The 16,852-nt window shown below is 52.6% G+C and overlaps 5 protein-coding genes across 5 annotated transcripts; 4 read left to right on the forward strand and 1 right to left on the reverse strand.

The window, feature by feature from the left end:
• Positions 1-2,285: 2,285 nt before the first annotated feature.
• LOC147663928 (histone H1.01-like) lies at positions 2,286-3,009 on the forward strand. The gene has a single exon (XM_086950048.1). It carries the CDS (start codon positions 2,312-2,314, stop codon positions 2,957-2,959), a length of 648 nt encoding a protein of 215 aa, XP_086806174.1. The 5' UTR covers positions 2,286-2,311; the 3' UTR covers positions 2,960-3,009.
• Positions 3,010-3,232: 223 nt separating this feature from the next.
• On the forward strand, positions 3,233-4,270 carry LOC147663929 (histone H3-like). Its single transcript, XM_086950095.1, has 2 exons — positions 3,233-3,244; positions 3,746-4,270. The coding sequence occupies exons 1-2, from the start codon at positions 3,233-3,235 to the stop codon at positions 4,268-4,270; spliced, it is 537 nt and encodes a 178-aa protein (XP_086806221.1).
• Positions 4,271-5,139: 869 nt separating this feature from the next.
• Positions 5,140-5,577, reverse strand: LOC147663930 (histone H2B 1.2-like). Its single transcript, XM_086950072.1, has one exon. The coding sequence runs from the start codon at positions 5,571-5,573 to the stop codon at positions 5,193-5,195; it is 381 nt and encodes a 126-aa protein (XP_086806198.1). The 5' UTR covers positions 5,574-5,577; the 3' UTR covers positions 5,140-5,192.
• Positions 5,578-5,902: 325 nt separating this feature from the next.
• Positions 5,903-6,301, forward strand: LOC147663931 (histone H2A type 2-C-like). Its single transcript, XM_086950096.1, has one exon. The coding sequence runs from the start codon at positions 5,903-5,905 to the stop codon at positions 6,299-6,301; it is 399 nt and encodes a 132-aa protein (XP_086806222.1).
• Positions 6,302-7,545: 1,244 nt separating this feature from the next.
• Positions 7,546-7,933, forward strand: LOC147663932 (histone H4). Its single transcript, XM_086950032.1, has one exon. It carries the CDS (start codon positions 7,584-7,586, stop codon positions 7,893-7,895), a length of 312 nt encoding a protein of 103 aa, XP_086806158.1. The 5' UTR covers positions 7,546-7,583; the 3' UTR covers positions 7,896-7,933.
• Positions 7,934-16,852: the final 8,919 nt, after the last annotated feature.

Genomic DNA, 16,852 nt, shown 5'->3' on the forward strand with positions numbered 1-16,852 from the left:
ATCAGGAAAGGCATGCAATGCCTTTGGCCTATTTCTAACCTCCAGGCACCATTTTTTGTGACACATGTAACATTTGGAGATGTTAATCTTCAAAGGGATACAGTTGCTCCTTCTACCCAGGGCTATGGAACTACGCGCAGGGGGAGATTGCAGGTTTTCCCCTTGGATGCAGGCGGAGAGGTAAAACGCTTCCCTCAAATCCAAGGGGAAAGGCTGCAATCTTACCCTATGCCGAGCTCCGTAGTTCTGGGTAGAAGGAGTGCCATTGTCCCCTTGCAGCTGAGCACATCATAATTTCACAATTATCACTAAAACGTGTGTTTGGTGAATAGAAATGTGCCCATGTCTCTGCAGGCCAAGGCATGATATTTCAAATGGGTGCATGTACCTTTTAGGCTAGGTGAAGTGTTTTCATTTCTTCACCTCCACCCGTGAGGGAAATGTTGAATCTTGCCCTGCGTGGAGCTCCAAATCCCTGGGTAGAAGGAGTGACTTAGTGCCCTTGAATCGGAAAACCCCATAATGTCACAAATATCACTAAAGCAGGTCCCTGGAGGCTAGAAATGCCCCAGTGCCCTGAAGGCTCTATTCTGATATGGTGACTGTTTTTTTGTGCAGTTTTGGTCCATGTGAAGTATTTTATTCTTACACCTCCATCCCAGGGAAAGGCGTGAAATCTTTCCCTGTGCGGAGCTCCATATCTCGGGGTAGAAGGACTGACTTTGTCCCCTTGATTCTGGAAACCTCATTGTGTCAGATATATTACTAGAACAGGTTCCTGGAAGCTAGGAATGGGCCTGGGTACCTGAAGGGTAAGATCTGAAACTGTGAATGGTGTTCATGTACGTTTTGGACTATGTGAAGTGTTTTCTTTGTGTTTCCTTCTACCTACATATAAGGCGAAACCCTGTAATTAGACCTCAATCAGGCTGCCATGCGCAGAATCTGATTTGTGGGCACAGGTCGCACTCTTGACATCCCATTTGATTCAGGAGTGGTCCCCACCCCAGCCATCGAGCTCAATACAACAGTGATAGTCAAAGGCCTCACTCTGTAGTGTGGGATGTATGTTGTAACAATCAGATTGCGGTACATTACATTGCTGTTTTAGGGGCTTTCCACGACTTGCGCGGGAGGGCGCTCTACACTCAGGAATAGTATGATTTACTATTCCAACTCCAGCCTAAGTAAGGTAGGGAAGGTGTTGGAATTGCAAATCGCACTATTCCTTAGTCTAGTGCGCCCTCCCGTGCAAGTCGTGGAGAAGACTTGCGTTGTAAATGCAGCGATCGAAATGTACAGCGGTGTTTTGACCGCGTTGTTATGGTCGGGTCCCGTCCAAAGATGTCACCTGAGATGTAAACCTAACTCCAGCTGTGAAAATCAGCTCAGCAGAGGGCCTCCGTGCAGGTACTGGGGTCACCGTTTCAGGTGCATTCACACCCTCTGCTCTCACTCTGGGTGCCATTAAGCATGTAGGTCTGACTCGGCCGCCTGCCTCTATGGTGTCACTGTGTGTTTATTATGTTTACTGTGCCCCCGTCTCGTCCAGCTCGGTGCTTGGCAGTGAATGCCCTCGGCCTGCATGTGAAGCTACCAGCGCGCAGCCGCCTTGTGATGCCCGTGAGTCTTGATGCCGGACCGTGCCCCGCTGCTTGTGAAAGTCCCCCCGGCTGCCCCGGAGCCTTGGGTGCCACAGCCGAGGGTGCAGGCGCGCGGCGAGGGCCCCCCTGGCCCCCGGGGGGCCGGGTCTCTCTGGCGTTGTCTCCGCTCCCCGCGCTCGGCCGGCGGAGCCCTGTGTTACTTCGGCCCGGTGCAGGAGGCGCTCCCCGCGGCCCCCGGAGCCCCATGGTGACTCCACTTGGCCCGCTCCCTGCAGGAGGCCCCTCCCGCCCGCGGGCCGCCGCTCCCGGCCTCAGAGCGCGAGGGTGGACCGGGGAAAAGGGTCCCGGAGCCCGGGATTCCGGTCACGGAGGCGTCAGCCACCGGGGGAGGGCAGAGATTCACGGCGGATTGCAAGCCTCTGTGGACGGGGTCGGCTGAAACGGGGGCGGGCACGGGAAGGGGCTGAAGCTGGGCTTCTTTTCATGTGTGCACGGGAGCGTGTGTTTAACGGATTGTGGTTTAAAACTTTGAAACTCCGATGGTAGGAAACACAAATGTCAGCTCGGAGCAGAGAGCCGAGTGCGCCTCGCACAGCCCTCTCTCCTCGGGACCAATCAGGGGCTGGCTCCTCCCTATATATGCACGGGGCTCGGGCCGAGGTACATTTCCGTTCTGTGACAGCGTCAGCGTCGAGACTTGCATAGCAATGGCAGAAACCGCTCCAGCCGCCGCGGCTCCTCCCGCTGAGGTCGCCCCCAAGAAGAAGCAGAAGAAAGCAGCGGGGGCCTCCAAGGCCAAGAAGCCTTCCGGTCCCAGCGTGTCCGATCTCATCCTGAAGTGCGTGACCGCCTCGGCCGAGAGGAAGGGAGTCTCCCTGGTGGCCCTGAAGAAGGCGCTGACCGCCGCCGGCTACGATGCGGACAAGAACAAGAGCCGCGTCAAGGTCTCCCTCAAGAGCCTGGTCAGCAAAGGCGCCCTAGCTCAGCTGAAGGGCACCGGGGCCTCCGGATCCTTCAAGGTGAATAAGAAGCAGCTGGAAGGTAAGAAGGCGGCCAAGAAGTCAGCCTCCAAGACCAAGAAGCCAGCCGCCAAGAAAGCAGCCCCTGCCGCCAAGAAGCCCAAAAAGGCTCCCGCGGGGGTCAAGAAGAGCCCGAAGAAGGTCAAGAAGCCAGCAGCAGCCAAGAGCCCCAAGAAGCCCAAGGCTGCCCCCGCCAAGAAGGCTGCCAAGAGCCCAGCGAAAGCCAAGGCGGCGAAGCCCAAAGTAGCCAAGAAAAGCCCTGCCAAGGTAGTCAAACCCAAGGCAGCCAAGCCCAAAGCAGCGAAGCCCAAAAAGGCAGCGCCCAAGAAGAAGTAAGGGCTTGCACCGAGACACTGCAAACACAACGGCTCTTTTAAGGGCCACCACCCTGTCTAGAAGAGAGCGTGTTCATCCCCACCTTTGCACCCACCCAATGCCCCACTTCTCAAAAATAAACCGCACAATGCATCCATAGGGCACCTTTCCACGCGCGAGTGCCGCGTGTGATCTTGGCCATATAAACGGCTCTTTCGGGGCTGCGTGGATTGAAATCGGTATAACATAGACAATAAGGGGGTCTGGGAGTTATAAGACCTCCGTTTATAATGCATGTGCAATAACGTGTGTGTCTCGGTGCTTTCACTGTACCCGGGCAGACTCGATGTAGTGTCTGCATAAAGCAGAGGATTGTGCTCTTTCAATCGAGCAGCAGGTAACGGGGGAGTGTTCCAGGGTGAGCAGGGGCGGGTAAGAAGGGGGTCTGGGAGTCATAAGACCGGGGTTTATTATAAACGTGTGTGTGTGTGTGTGTTGGTGCTTTCACTGTACCCGGGCAGACTCGAGCGCAGGTAACGGGGGAGTGTTCCAGGGTGATAAGGGCAGTGTGCTTATGACATCTCGGGCTCCTCTCCCGGGGGACCGGGGTCGAGTCGTCGGCGTGACTAGTAGTGGATGGACGGACACGGAGACAAAGGCTGGCCGAGGCGCGGGCTCCGGCTCCGGCTCCAACTCACGTCATTCAACCGGAGGCTTCTCTTTTATCCACAGCTCATTGGACAGCTAGGCTGCAGCCTCCCGTTCAGTAACCAATCGTTGTACACCGCGGGCTATTTTCGAACGTAGGGCGGTCTCTTCAGCCAACCAGAGCAGCCCTCCGTCTGTGAGGGCATAAATAGAGCTCTTTCCCCGGTAGACGCCATTCTTCCTCGCTCGTCGCTGAGAGAGACCGCTCCCGCCATGGCCCGCACCAAGCAGACAGCCCGCAAGTCCACCGGCGGCAAAGCGCCCCGCAAGCAGCTGGCCACCAAGGCAGCTCGCAAGAGCGCGCCTGCCACCGGGGGAGTCAAGAAGCCTCACCGCTACCGGCCCGGCACCGTGGCTCTCCGCGAGATCCGCCGCTACCAGAAGTCCACCGAGCTCCTCATCCGCAAGCTGCCCTTCCAGCGCTTGGTGAGGGAGATCGCCCAGGACTTCAAGACCGATCTGCGCTTCCAGAGCTCCGCCGTCATGGCCCTGCAGGAGGCAAGCGAGGCCTACCTGGTCGGGCTCTTCGAGGACACCAACCTGTGCGCCATCCACGCCAAGAGGGTGACCATCATGCCCAAGGACATCCAGCTGGCCCGTCGCATCCGAGGCGAGAGAGCCTAAGGAGACAGACCGACCCGAACAACCACCACAACGGCTCTTTTAAGGGCCACCACCCTGTCACCTTTGAGCTTCTCTTATCTGCCATGGCATGGCCTACAGGTTAGGGAGGAGGGGCTGTGAATACCACGAGCACCGGGCAACTTATACCGCTTCTGGGGAAACCAGAGCACTCGGTGTCCACAGTGCACAAACACCTCTTCCACGTGCCCTTCATTTGAAGCGTTGTTTGGGTAGAGGGTTGTGGTAGGGATCCGCGGGTCACAAGCCACCGCTTTTGGGCATCTGTGCTCCCGGTACATCGGGTTCTGAGAGTACCACGAGTACTGGGCAACTTATACAGGCTCTGGGGGTGACCAGAGCCTTCCGTCTTCACAGTGCACAAACACCTCGTCAATGTGCCCATCATTTAATGGCGGCAGGGATCCGCTGGTCACAAGCCAGCGCTATGAGGCATCTGGGCTCCCGGTACATGGGGTTCATGTGTCTGATTTCGGTAGCGTTTGCCCCGGGGCGTATTGTAGCCGTTCCCCTGGGTCTGGAAATACAAACACAACGCTAATTAAACCGGCACACATTAAAGCTGCTCGCCCATAACATGGAAAGCAAATTGCCCGGGAGTAGCTGTGTGAATTGCCAGCAGGTTTATATAACGTCATCGTTACATTACAGTGCATAGGTGGCACTTGGTCCCAGGGAGGGCTCATTCATATAGACATGTTTATTGAAAGAGGCAAAACGGGCTGCCTGCTCCATCGTCCCTCGGTGTGCAGCAAACCCCGGGAGAGCGGCGCTATCTGCGCTCAACATTACCCTTATAAAAACACATATTCTTCTGTCATACTAGGGTTACATTAGCTCTTAGGGGAGGAAGTGGTTGGCCCTTAAAAGAGCCGTTGTGTTCGTTGGGGTGCGCCTGGAAGCCTTACTTGGCGCTGGTGTACTTGGTGACGGCCTTGGTGCCCTCCGACACGGCGTGCTTGGCCAGCTCTCCGGGCAGCAGAAGGCGGACTGCGGTCTGGATCTCCCGTGAGGTGATGGTGCGCCGCGAGTTGTAGAGAGCCAGTTTGGAAGACTCTGCAGCGATGCGCTCAAAGATGTCGTTCACGAAGGAGTTCATGATGCCCATGGCCTTGGAAGAGATGCCGGTGTCCGGGTGCACCTGCTTCATCACTTTGTAAATGTAGATGGCATAGCTTTCCTTCCTGCTCCTCTTGCGCTTCTTACCGTCCTTCTTGGGCGGCTTGGAGAGCGCTTTCTTGGAGCCCTTCTTGGGAGCCGGCGCGGACTTGGCTGGTTCAGGCATGGTCGAGGATCTTTCACCGCGTGCTGTGGAGCCGAGAGAAATCATGTTTGGGCGGCCCCACTTGTATTTATAGCCAGGGCGTGCAAAGCAGCTTCTTCCCGGCTCTCCCTTCTCATTGGCAGGTATAGGCCGGGCCCCCACTTCCTATTGTAATGCGGTTCTGGGACACTGATTGGCTAAACCATAGCACGCCTTCCTCCAATGAGAAGTACTATCAACGACTAGCTGTCAACCAATCAGACGCACCCGAAGTCTTTATATTACCGAGTCCAGCAAAAAGAGCAGTATCATTCTCGCTGTTGTGTGACTGAGACTGTACATCGATCGCCATGTCTGGACGCGGAAAGCAGGGAGGAAAGGCCCGCGCCAAGGCCAAGACACGCTCTTCCAGAGCCGGGCTCCAGTTCCCCGTGGGCCGTGTGCACAGACTGCTCCGTAAGGGAAGCTACGCCGAGAGGGTGGGCGCCGGTGCCCCCGTCTATCTGGCTGCAGTGCTGGAGTACCTGACCGCCGAGATCCTGGAGCTGGCTGGCAACGCCGCCCGGGACAACAAGAAGACCCGCATCATCCCCAGACACCTCCAGCTGGCCATCCGCAACGACGAGGAGCTGAACAAGCTGCTGGGCCGAGTCACCATCGCCCAGGGAGGAGTCCTGCCCAACATCCAGGCCGTGCTGCTGCCCAAGAAAACCGAGAGCCACAAGGCACAGGGCAAAGCAAGCAAGTAAAGGCCCGCAGACCCCCGTGGAAATACACCCTAAACACAAAGGCTCTTTTCAGGGCCATCCACAGACTCCATCAAAGAGCGTATCCGTGCCGAGGTGTTACTCTGGCGGCTTCATAGATGCGGCAGCGCCCGCGCCGTCGCTTCATAGGTGGGACACACTCCAAGCCCTCGGCCCTGCATATAAATGTTGCCCCCGTCCCCAAAGCCCAGCTTCGAGTCCGATATCCATAATGTTTTTTCTAATAAAAATCCTATATTTATTTGGCATCTTTTTGGGGCAGACGACACAACCGGGCGCGAGATGGGGACCGTTACGGGATTGCAGGCGGCCAGACACAGCGGGGTGGTGCCGGTGAGGCCTTTAACGTGTGTTGGGCTCCATTAAACATGTCCGAGGCTTCTGTTCATATTGGGAGGGGGCGCCGAAAGAGAGGGTTAGGCGGGCCGCGGTCACAAGTAGGGGCCGGGAAGAGAGGTGCCTTGGGCTCGAGACGTGGACAGTGTTACGGGGTTGCAGGCAGTCACACACAGCGGGGAGGAGCCGGTGTGGGCTCCATTGAAACATGTCCTAAGCATCTGTTCATATTGGGAGGGGCACGGAACGAGAGGGTTAGGCGGGCCGCGGTCACAAGTGGGGGCCGGGAAAAGGGGTGCCTTGGGCGCGAGACTTGGACAGTGTTACGGGGTTGCAGGCGGTGTCACACAGCGGGGTGGTGCCGGTGTAGGGCTCCATTGAAACAAGTCCGAGGCTTCGGTTCATATTGGGAGGGGGCACCGAACGAGAGGGTTAGGCGGGCTGCGGTCACAAGTGGGGGCCGGGAAGGGAGGTGCCTTGGGCGCGAGACGTGGACAGTGTTACGGGGTTGCAGGCGGCCACACACAGCGGGGTGGTGCCGGTGAGGCCGTTAACGTGTGTTGGGCTCCTTTAGAAATGTCCGAGGCTTCTGTTCATATTGGGAGGGGGGCACGGAACGAGAGGGTTAGGCGGGCCGGTCACAAGTGGGGGCCGGGAAGGGAGGCGTGTGCGTGTGTTTGACTGTGGTCTGTGCGCCGGCGGCAGCAGCTGAGCCAACCCATGACAAAGGCGGGCTGGGAGCCCGCTCTTTTTCAAACGGCAACGGCCTCTCCAGCCCCCGCTCCCTGCAGAGGGCGGGCCGGGGCCGGGCTCTCCCGCCTCACAGGGCGGGCGCTTGGACTCCCTCGCAGGTCCGCAGCTCCTCCATATAATCAGCCGGTGCGGGGGCTGGAGCTATCACTTCTGCTCACAGCACCGAGAGGAGAACATGTCTGGACGCGGCAAAGGAGGGAAGGGGCTCGGCAAAGGCGGCGCCAAGAGGCACCGCAAGGTGCTCCGGGACAACATCCAGGGCATCACCAAGCCGGCCATTCGCCGCCTGGCGCGCCGTGGCGGAGTCAAGCGCATCTCCGGCCTCATCTACGAGGAGACCCGCGGAGTGCTGAAGGTTTTCCTGGAGAACGTGATCCGGGACGCCGTCACCTACACCGAGCACGCCAAGAGGAAGACCGTCACCGCCATGGATGTGGTCTATGCCCTGAAGCGCCAGGGCCGCACCCTCTACGGATTCGGCGGTTAAACACTCGACTTGCCCACGGAAAAAAAAGACAAAACAACCCAAAGGCTCTTTTAAGAGCCGACCACCATGTCTTGTGAGAGCTGGGTCTATGAACTATTATTCCCGCAGCGCAGGGCTCCTATCTAGGCCCCCACTCGGTCGGGAGGGGAGGATGGAGGGAACCCGGGGATTTGCTCCGCAGCCACTCTGCTCGGGAAGGCGGGTTCAGCCCGGCCCAGGGTCCGCCACCGTAGAGCCCTAAACTGGTAACCTAAGGCGGGTTCAGGGGACCTACATCATGGAGCCATGGACTGGGGACCTAAGGCGTGTGTAGCCCGCCCCAGGGTCTCTTTATCCTGAGGCCCGAAACTGGGTAGATAAGGCAGGTTTAGCACGGCACAGGGCTCCGCCATCATGGAGCCCTGGACTGGGGACCTAAGGCGTGTTTATCCCTGCCCAGGGGCCCGCCATCATGGAGCCCTGGACTGGGGACCATAAGGCGTGTTTAGCCCGCCCCAGGGTCCCGTTGTCCTTGGCCCCGAAACCGGAGAGATAAGGCGTGCTTAGCCCGGCCCCGGGGACCGCCACCATGGAGCCCTGAACTGGTAACCTAAGGCGGGTTCAGCCCGGTTCAGGGGCCCACCGTCATGGAGCCCTGGACTGGGGACCTAAGGCGTGTGTAGACCGCCCCAGGGTCCCGTTATCCTGGGGCGACGAAACTCGGGAGATAAGGCAGGTTTAGCCCTGCCCAGGGGCCCGCCGTCTTGGAGGCCTGGACTGGGGGACCTATGCCGACTATTAAGCCCCCACGTAGTGGGGGGTTACAGCACCAGAGCGGGAGACAAAGTTGGAGTTAACGCGGCGGTTCCGCCGATCGGCCATCTGGTCGCATGGCTCAGTGGGCCATCTGGTCGCACCGTTGTGCAGTGACCAGATGGCCCAGTGAGCCTGGCGACCAGATGGCCGGGCGGCGGAACGGCCGCGCTAACTCCAACTTTGTCTCCTGCCCAGGCTCTGTAAGCCCCCACTGCGTGGGGGCTTAATGGTCGATGAAGTCGAGTTCCCATGCAGGCCCATAGGAAGAGGCTGTGGCATCCTGATTCTTGCGGCGAACCAGCATGACCGTTTACGGGTCCCTGTGGGTCTTTAAGCACCCGTTTCAGTTTTTTTCTGTGTGGACAGTTTGGTTCAAGGGGACAATGGCACTACTTCTACCCAGGGCTGGGGAGCTCCGATTCGGGTAAAATTTTCGGTTTTCCCCCTTGCTGGAGGTAAGCAAAACAGAAAAAAAAACGATATATACAATTTTTTTTGTTTAATTCATTGTATACTAACTCTTCAGGTTCAAGGGGACAAAGTCACTTTTCCTACCCAGGGCTGGTGAGCTCCGATTCGGGTAACATTTCCGGTTTCCCCCCTTAGCTGGAGGTCGGCCCAAAAAAAAAAAAAAAAACCTACAAACACATATTTCTATTGTATTGTATTTTTTTTACTATATATAAACATTTTTTTTTTTTTTTTAACTCTCTAGGTTCAAGGGGACAAAGTCACTGTTTCTACCCGAGGCTATGGAGCTCCGATTCGGGTAACATTTCCGGTTTTCCCCCTTAGCTGGAGGTAAGCAAAAAAAAACTATATATACACTTTTTTTTTTAAATTGATTTTATACCAACTCTTTAGGTTCAAGGGGACAAAGTCACTTTTCCTACCCAGGGCTGGTGAGCTCCGATTCGGGTAACATTTCCGGTTTTCCCCCTTAGCTGGAGGTCTGCCAAAAAAAAAATACCTTCATTCAAAAGGTATTTTACATTATCAGATTCTAGCCTTCAGTGTCCCAAGCCCATTTCTAGCCTGCAGGCACAAAGTGGCTATTTCTACACAGGGCTATGGAGCTCCGCGCAGGGTGAGATTCACCCCTGTTACAGTATCAGCACAAGGCTGTGGGCCTGTTTAGTGATAATTGTAACATTTGGTTGAGTTCATCTTCAAAGGGATACAGTTGCTCCTACTAACCTTGGCTATGGAGCTCCGCGCAGGGTAAGATTTCGGGTTATACCCCTGGCTGGAGGTTTGATAAGAAAACACTTTACATGGTCAAAGTGTATTTCACCCCTTTATAGCATCAGGACAAGGCCTTGGGCCTGTCTCCAGCCACCTGTTTTTGTGATGCTTGCCTGCCTAGATGTGTGAAAACCCAACAAATCACATACACAACAGAGTGTATTTAACCCCTGTACAGTTACAGGGAAAGGTCTGCAAGGCCTTGGGCCTACCTCCAGCCTCCCGGCAGCAGTTTTAATGAATCTTGTGACATTAGGAGGTGTTAAGCTTCAAGGGGATGAAGTTGTACCTTCTACCCAGGGTTATGGAGCTCCGCGCAGGGTAAGATTCGAGATTACACCCCTAGCTGGAGGTTTGAAAACAAAGCACTTCATATACTCAACAAAGTGTATTTAACTCCTCTGCAGTTCCAGGAAAAGGCCTGCAAGGCCTTGGGCCTACTTACAGCATCCAGGCACCAGTTTTACTGAATCTTGTGACATTTGGAGGTGTTAAGCTTCAAGGGGATGAAGTTGTACCTTCTACCCAGGGTTATGGAGCTCCGCGCAGGGTAAGATTCGAGATTACACCCCTAGCTGGAGGTTTGAAAACAAAGCACTTCATATACTCAGCAAAGTGTATTTAACTACTTTGCAGTTACAGGAAAAGTCCTGCAAGGCATTGGGACTACTTCCAGCATCCAGGCACCAGTTTTGATGAATCTTGTGACATTTGGAGGTGTTAAGCTTCAAGGGGATGAAGTTGTACCTTCTACCCAGGGTTATGGAGCTCCGCGCAGGGTAAGATTTCAGATGTCACCTCTAGCTGGATGTGTGAATAACCAACACATTACTGACACCACAAAGTGTATTTATCCCCTTTACAGTTACAGGGAAAGGTCTGCAAGGCCTTGGGCTTACCTCTAGCCTCCAGGCAGCAGTTTTAATGAATCTTGTGACATTTGGAGGTGTTAAGCTTCAAGGGGATGAAGTTGTACCTTTTGCCCAGGGTTATGGAGCTCTGCGCAGGGTAAGATTCCAGATTTCACCCATAGCTGGATGTTTGAAAACAAAGCACTTCAAATACTCAGCAAAGTGTATTTAACTACTTTGCAGTTACAGGAAAAGTCCTGCAAGGCCTTGGGGCTACTTCCAGCAACCAGGCACCAGTTTTGATGAATCTTGTGACATTTGGAGGTGTTAAGCTTCAAGGGGATGAAGTTGTCCCTTCTACCCAGGGTTTTGGAGCTCCGCGCAGGGTAAGATTTCAGATGTCACCCCTAGCTGGATGTGTGAATAACCAACACATTACAGACACCACAAAGTGTATTTATCCCCTTTACAGTTACAGGGAAAGGTCTGCAAGGCCTTGGGCTTACCTCTAGCCTCCAGGCAGCAGTTTTAATGAATCTTGTGACATTTGGAGGTGTTAAGCTTCAAGGGGATGAAGTTGTACCTTTTGCCCAGGGTTATGGAGCTCTGCGCAGGGTAAGATTCCAGATTTCACCCATAGCTGGATGTTTGAAAACAAAGCACTTCAAATACTCAGCAAAGTGTATTTAACTACTTTGCAGTTACAGGAAAAGTCCTGCAAGGCCTTGGGGCTACTTCCAGCATCCAGGCACCAGTTTTGATGAATCTTGAGACATTTGGAGGTGTTAAGCTTCAAGGGGATGAAGTTGTACCTTCTACCCAGGGTTGTGGAGCTCCGCGCAGGGTAAGATTCCAGATTACACCCCTAGCTGGAGGTTTGAAAACCAAGCACTTCATATACTCAGCAAAGTGTAATTAACTCATCTGCAGTTCCAGGAAAAGGCCTGCAAGGCCTTGGGCCTACTTACAGCATCCAGGCACCAGTTTTACTGATACTTGTGACATTTGGAGGTGTTAACTTTCAAAGGGTATGAAGTTGTACCTTCTACCCAGGGTTATGGAGCTCCGCGCAGGGTAAGATTTCAGGTATCACCCCTGCCTGGATGTGTGAATAACCAACACATCTCAGACACCACAGAGTGTATTTAACCCCTTTACAGTTACAGGGAAAGGTCTGCAAGGCCTTGGGCCTACCTCTAGTCTCCAGGCAGCAGTTTTAGTGAATCTTGCGACATTTGGAGGTGTTAAGCTTCAAGGGGATGAAGTTGTACCTTCTACCCAGGGTTGTGGAGCTCCGCGCAGGGTAAGATTCCAGATTACACCCCTAGCTGGAGGTTTGAAAACAAAGCACTTCATATACTCAGCAAAGTGTATTTAACTACTTTGCAGTTACAGGAAAAGTCCTGCAAGGCATTGGGACTACTTCCAGCATCCAGGCACCAGTTTTGATGAATCTTGTGACATTTGGAGGTGTTAAGCTTCAAGGGGATGAAGTTGTACCTTCTACCCAGGGTTATGGAGCTCCGCGCAGGGTAAGATTTCAGATGTCACCTCTAGCTGGATGTGTGAATAACCAACACATTACTGACACCACAAAGTGTATTTATCCCCTTTACAGTTACAGGGAAAGGTCTGCAAGGCCTTGGGCTTACCTCTAGCCTCCAGGCAGCAGTTTTAATGAATCTTGTGACATTTGGAGGTGTTAAGCTTCAAGGGGATGAAGTTGTACCTTTTGCCCAGGGTTATGGAGCTCTGCGCAGGGTAAGATTCCAGATTTCACCCATAGCTGGATGTTTGAAAACAAAGCACTTCAAATACTCAGCAAAGTGTATTTAACTACTTTGCAGTTACAGGAAAAGTCCTGCAAGGCCTTGGGCCTACTTCCAGCAACCAGGCACCAGTTTTGATGAATCTTGTGACATTTGGAGGTGTTAAGCTTCAAGGGGATGAAGTTGTCCCTTCTACCCAGGGTTATGGAGCTCCGCGCAGGGTAAGATTTCAGGTATCACCCCTGCCTGGATGTGTGAATAACCAACACATCTCAGACACCACAGAGTGTATTTAACCCCTTTACAGTTACAGGGAAAGGTCTGCAAGGCCTTGGGCCTACCCCCAGCCTCCAGGCAGCAGTTTTAATGAATCTTGTGACATTTGGAGGTGTTAAGCTTCAAGGGGATGAAGTTGTACCTTCTACCCAGGGTTATGGAGCTCCGCGCAGGGTAAGATTCCAGATTTCACCCCTAGCTGCACGTTTGAAAAGAAAGCACTTTACATACTCAGCAAAGTGTATTTAACTCATTTAGAGTAACAGGAAAAGGCCTGCAAGGCCTTGGGCCTACTTCCAGCATCCAGGCACCAGTTGTACTGATACTTGTGACATTTGGAGGTGTTAACCTTCAAAGGGTATGAAGTTGTACCTTCTACCCAGGGTTATGGAGCTCCGCGCAGGGTAAGATTTTAGGTATCACCCCTGCCTGGATGTGTGAATAACCAACACATCTCAGACAACACAAAGTTTATTTAACCCCTTTACAGTTAGAGGGAAAGGTCTGCAAGGCCTTGGGCCTACCTCAAGCCTCCAGGCAGCAGTTTTAATGAATCTTGTGACATTTGGAGGTGTTAAGCTTCAAGGGGATGAAGTTGTACCTTCTACCCAGAGTTATGGAGCTCCGCACCGGGTAAGATTCCAGATTTTACCCGTAGCTGCACGTTTGAAAATAAAGCACTTTACATACTCAGCACAGTGTATTTATCTCCTTTGCAGGTCCAGGAAAAGGCCTGCAAGGCCTTGGGCCTACTTCCAGCATCCAGGCACCAGTTTTGATGAATCTTGTGACATTTGGAGGTGTTAAGCTTCAAGGGGATGAAGTTGTCCCTTCTACCCAGGGTTATGGAGCTCCGCGCAGGGTAAGATTTCAGATGTCACCCCTAGCTGGATGTGTGAATAACCAACACATTACAGACACCACAAAGTGTATTTAACCCCTTTACAGTTACAGGGAAAGGTCTGCAAGGCCTTGGGCCTACCTCCAGCCTCCAGGCAGCAGTTTTAATGAATCTTGTGACATTTGGAGGTGTTAAGCTTCAAGGGGATGAAGTTGTACCTTCTACCCAGGGTTGTGGAGCTCCGCGCAGGGTAAGATTCCAGATTACACCCTTAGCTGGAGGTTTGAAAACAAAGCACTTCATATACTCAGCAAAGTGTATTTAACTCCTCTGCAGTTCCTGGAAAAGGCCTGCAAGGCCTTGGGCCTACTTACAGCATCCAGGCACCAGTTTTACTGATACTTGTGACATTTGGAGGTGTTAACTTTCAAAGGGTATGAAGTTGTACCTTCTACCCAGGGTTATGGAGCTCCGCGCAGGGTAAGATTTCAGGTATCACCCCTGCCTGGATGTGTGAATAACCAACACATCTCAGACACCACAGAGTGTATTTAACCCCTTTACAGTTACAGGGAAAGGTCTGCAAGGCCTTGGGCCTACCTCTAGTCTCCAGGCAGCAGTTTTAGTGAATCTTGCGACATTTGGAGGTGTTAAGGTTCAAGGGGAAGAAGTTGTACCTTCTACCCAGGGTTGTGGAGCTCCGCGCAGGGTAAGATTCCAGATTACACCCCTAGCTGGAGGTTTGAAAACAAAGCACTTCATATACTCAACAAAGTGTATTTAACTCCTCTGCAGTTCCAGGAAAAGGCCTGCAAGGCCTTGGGCCTACTTACAGCATCCAGGCACCAGTTTTACTGAAACTTGGGACATTTGGAGGTGTTAAGCTTCAAGGGGATGAAGTTGTACCTTCTACCCAGGGTTATGGAGCTCCGCGCAGATTAAGATTCCATATTACACCCCTAGCTGGAGGTTTGAAAACAAAGCACTTCATATACTCAGCAAAGTGTATTTAACTACTTTGCAGTTACAGGAAAAGTCCTGCAAGGCATTGGGACTACTTACAGCATCCAGGCACCAGTTTTACTGATTCTTGTGACATTTGGAGGTGTTAACTTTCAAAGGGTATGAAGTTGTACCTTCTACCCAGGGTTATGGAGCTCCGCGCAGGGTAAGATTTCAGGTATCACCCCTGCCTGCATGTGTGAATAACCAACCCATCTCAGACACCACAAAGTGTATTTAACCCCTTTACAGTTACAGGGAAAGGTCTGCAAGGCCTTGGGCCTACCTCCAGCCTCCAGGCAGCAGTTTTAATGAATCTTGTGACATTTGGAGGTGTTAAGCTTCAAGGGGATGAAGTTGTACCTTCTACCCAGGGTTATGGAGCTCCGCGCAGGGTAAGATTCGAGATTACACCCCTAGCTGGAGGTTTGAAAACAAAGCACTTCATATACTCAGCAAAGTGTATTTAACTACTTTGCAGTTACAGGAAAAGTCCTGCAAGGCATTGGGACTACTTCCAGCATCCAGGCACCAGTTTTGATGAATCTTGAGACATTTGGAGGTGTTAAGCTTCAAGGGGATGAAGTTGTACATTCTACCCAGGGTTGTGGAGCTCCGCGCAGGGTAAGATTCCAGATTACACCCCTAGCTGGAGGTTTGAAAACAAAGCACTTCATATACTCAGCAAAGTGTATTTAACTCCTCTGCAGTTCCAGGAAAAGGCCTGCAAGGCCTTGGGCCTACTTACAGCATCCAGGCACCAGTTTTACTGATACTTGTGACATTTGGAGGTGTTAACTTTCAAAGGGTATGAAGTTGTACCTTCTACCCAGGGTTATGGAGCTCCGCGCAGGGTAAGATTTCAGGTATCACCCCTGCCTGGATGTGTGAATAACCAACACATCTCAGACACCACAGAGTGTATTTAACCCCTTTACAGTTACAGGGAAAGGTCTGCAAGGCCTTGGGCCTACCTCCAGCCTCCAGGCAGCAGTTTTAATGAATCTTGTGACATTTGGAGGTGTTAAGCTTCAAGGGGATGAAGTTGTACCTTTTGCCCAGGGTTATGGAGCTCTGCGCAGGGTAAGATTCCAGATTTCACCCATAGCTGGATGTTTGAAAACAAAGCACTTCAAATACTCAGCAAAGTGTATTTAACTACTTTGCAGTTACAGGAAAAGTCCTGCAAGGCCTTGGGCCTACTTCCAGCAACCAGGCACCAGTTTTGATGAATCTTGTGACATTTGGAGGTGTTAAGCTTCAAGGGGATGAAGTTGTCCCTTCTACCCAGGGTTATGGAGCTCCGCGCAGGGTAAGATTTCAGGTATCACCCCTGCCTGGATGTGTGAATAACCAACACATCTCAGACACCACAGAGTGTATTTAACCCCTTTACAGTTACAGGGAAAGGTCTGCAAGGCCTTGGGCCTACCCCCAGCCTCCAGGCAGCAGTTTTAATGAATCTTGTGACATTTGGAGGTGTTAAGCTTCAAGGGGATGAAGTTGTACCTTCTACCCAGGGTTATGGAGCTCCGCGCAGGGTAAGATTCCAGATTTCACCCCTAGCTGCACGTTTGAAAAGAAAGCACTTTACATACTCAGCAAAGTGTATTTAACTCATTTAGAGTAACAGGAAAAGGCCTGCAAGGCCTTGGGCCTACTTCCAGCATCCAGGCACCAGTTGTACTGATACTTGTGACATTTGGAGGTGTTAACCTTCAAAGGGTATGAAGTTGTACCTTCTACCCAGGGTTATGGAGCTCCGCGCAGGGTAAGATTTTAGGTATCACCCCTGCCTGGATGTGTGAATAACCAACACATCTCAGACAACACAAAGTTTATTTAACCCCTTTACAGTTAGAGGGAAAGGTCTGCAAGGCCTTGGGCCTACCTCAAGCCTCCAGGCAGCAGTTTTAATGAATCTTGTGACATTTGGAGGTGTTAAGCTTCAAGGGGATGAAGTTGTACCTTCTACCCAGAGTTATGGAGCTCCGCACCGGGTAAGATTCCAGATTTTACCCGTAGCTGCACGTTTGAAAATAAAGCACTTTACATACTCAGCACAGTGTATTTATCTCCTTTGCAGGTCCAGGAAAAGGCCTGCAAGGCCTTGGGCCTACTTCCAGCATCCAGGCACCAGTTTTGATGAATCTTGTGACATTTGGAGGTGTTAAGCTT

Source organism: Lissotriton vulgaris, unplaced genomic scaffold (assembly GCF_964263255.1).
Source record: "Lissotriton vulgaris unplaced genomic scaffold, aLisVul1.2 SCAFFOLD_728, whole genome shotgun sequence".
NCBI lineage: Eukaryota > Metazoa > Chordata > Amphibia > Caudata > Salamandridae > Lissotriton > Lissotriton vulgaris.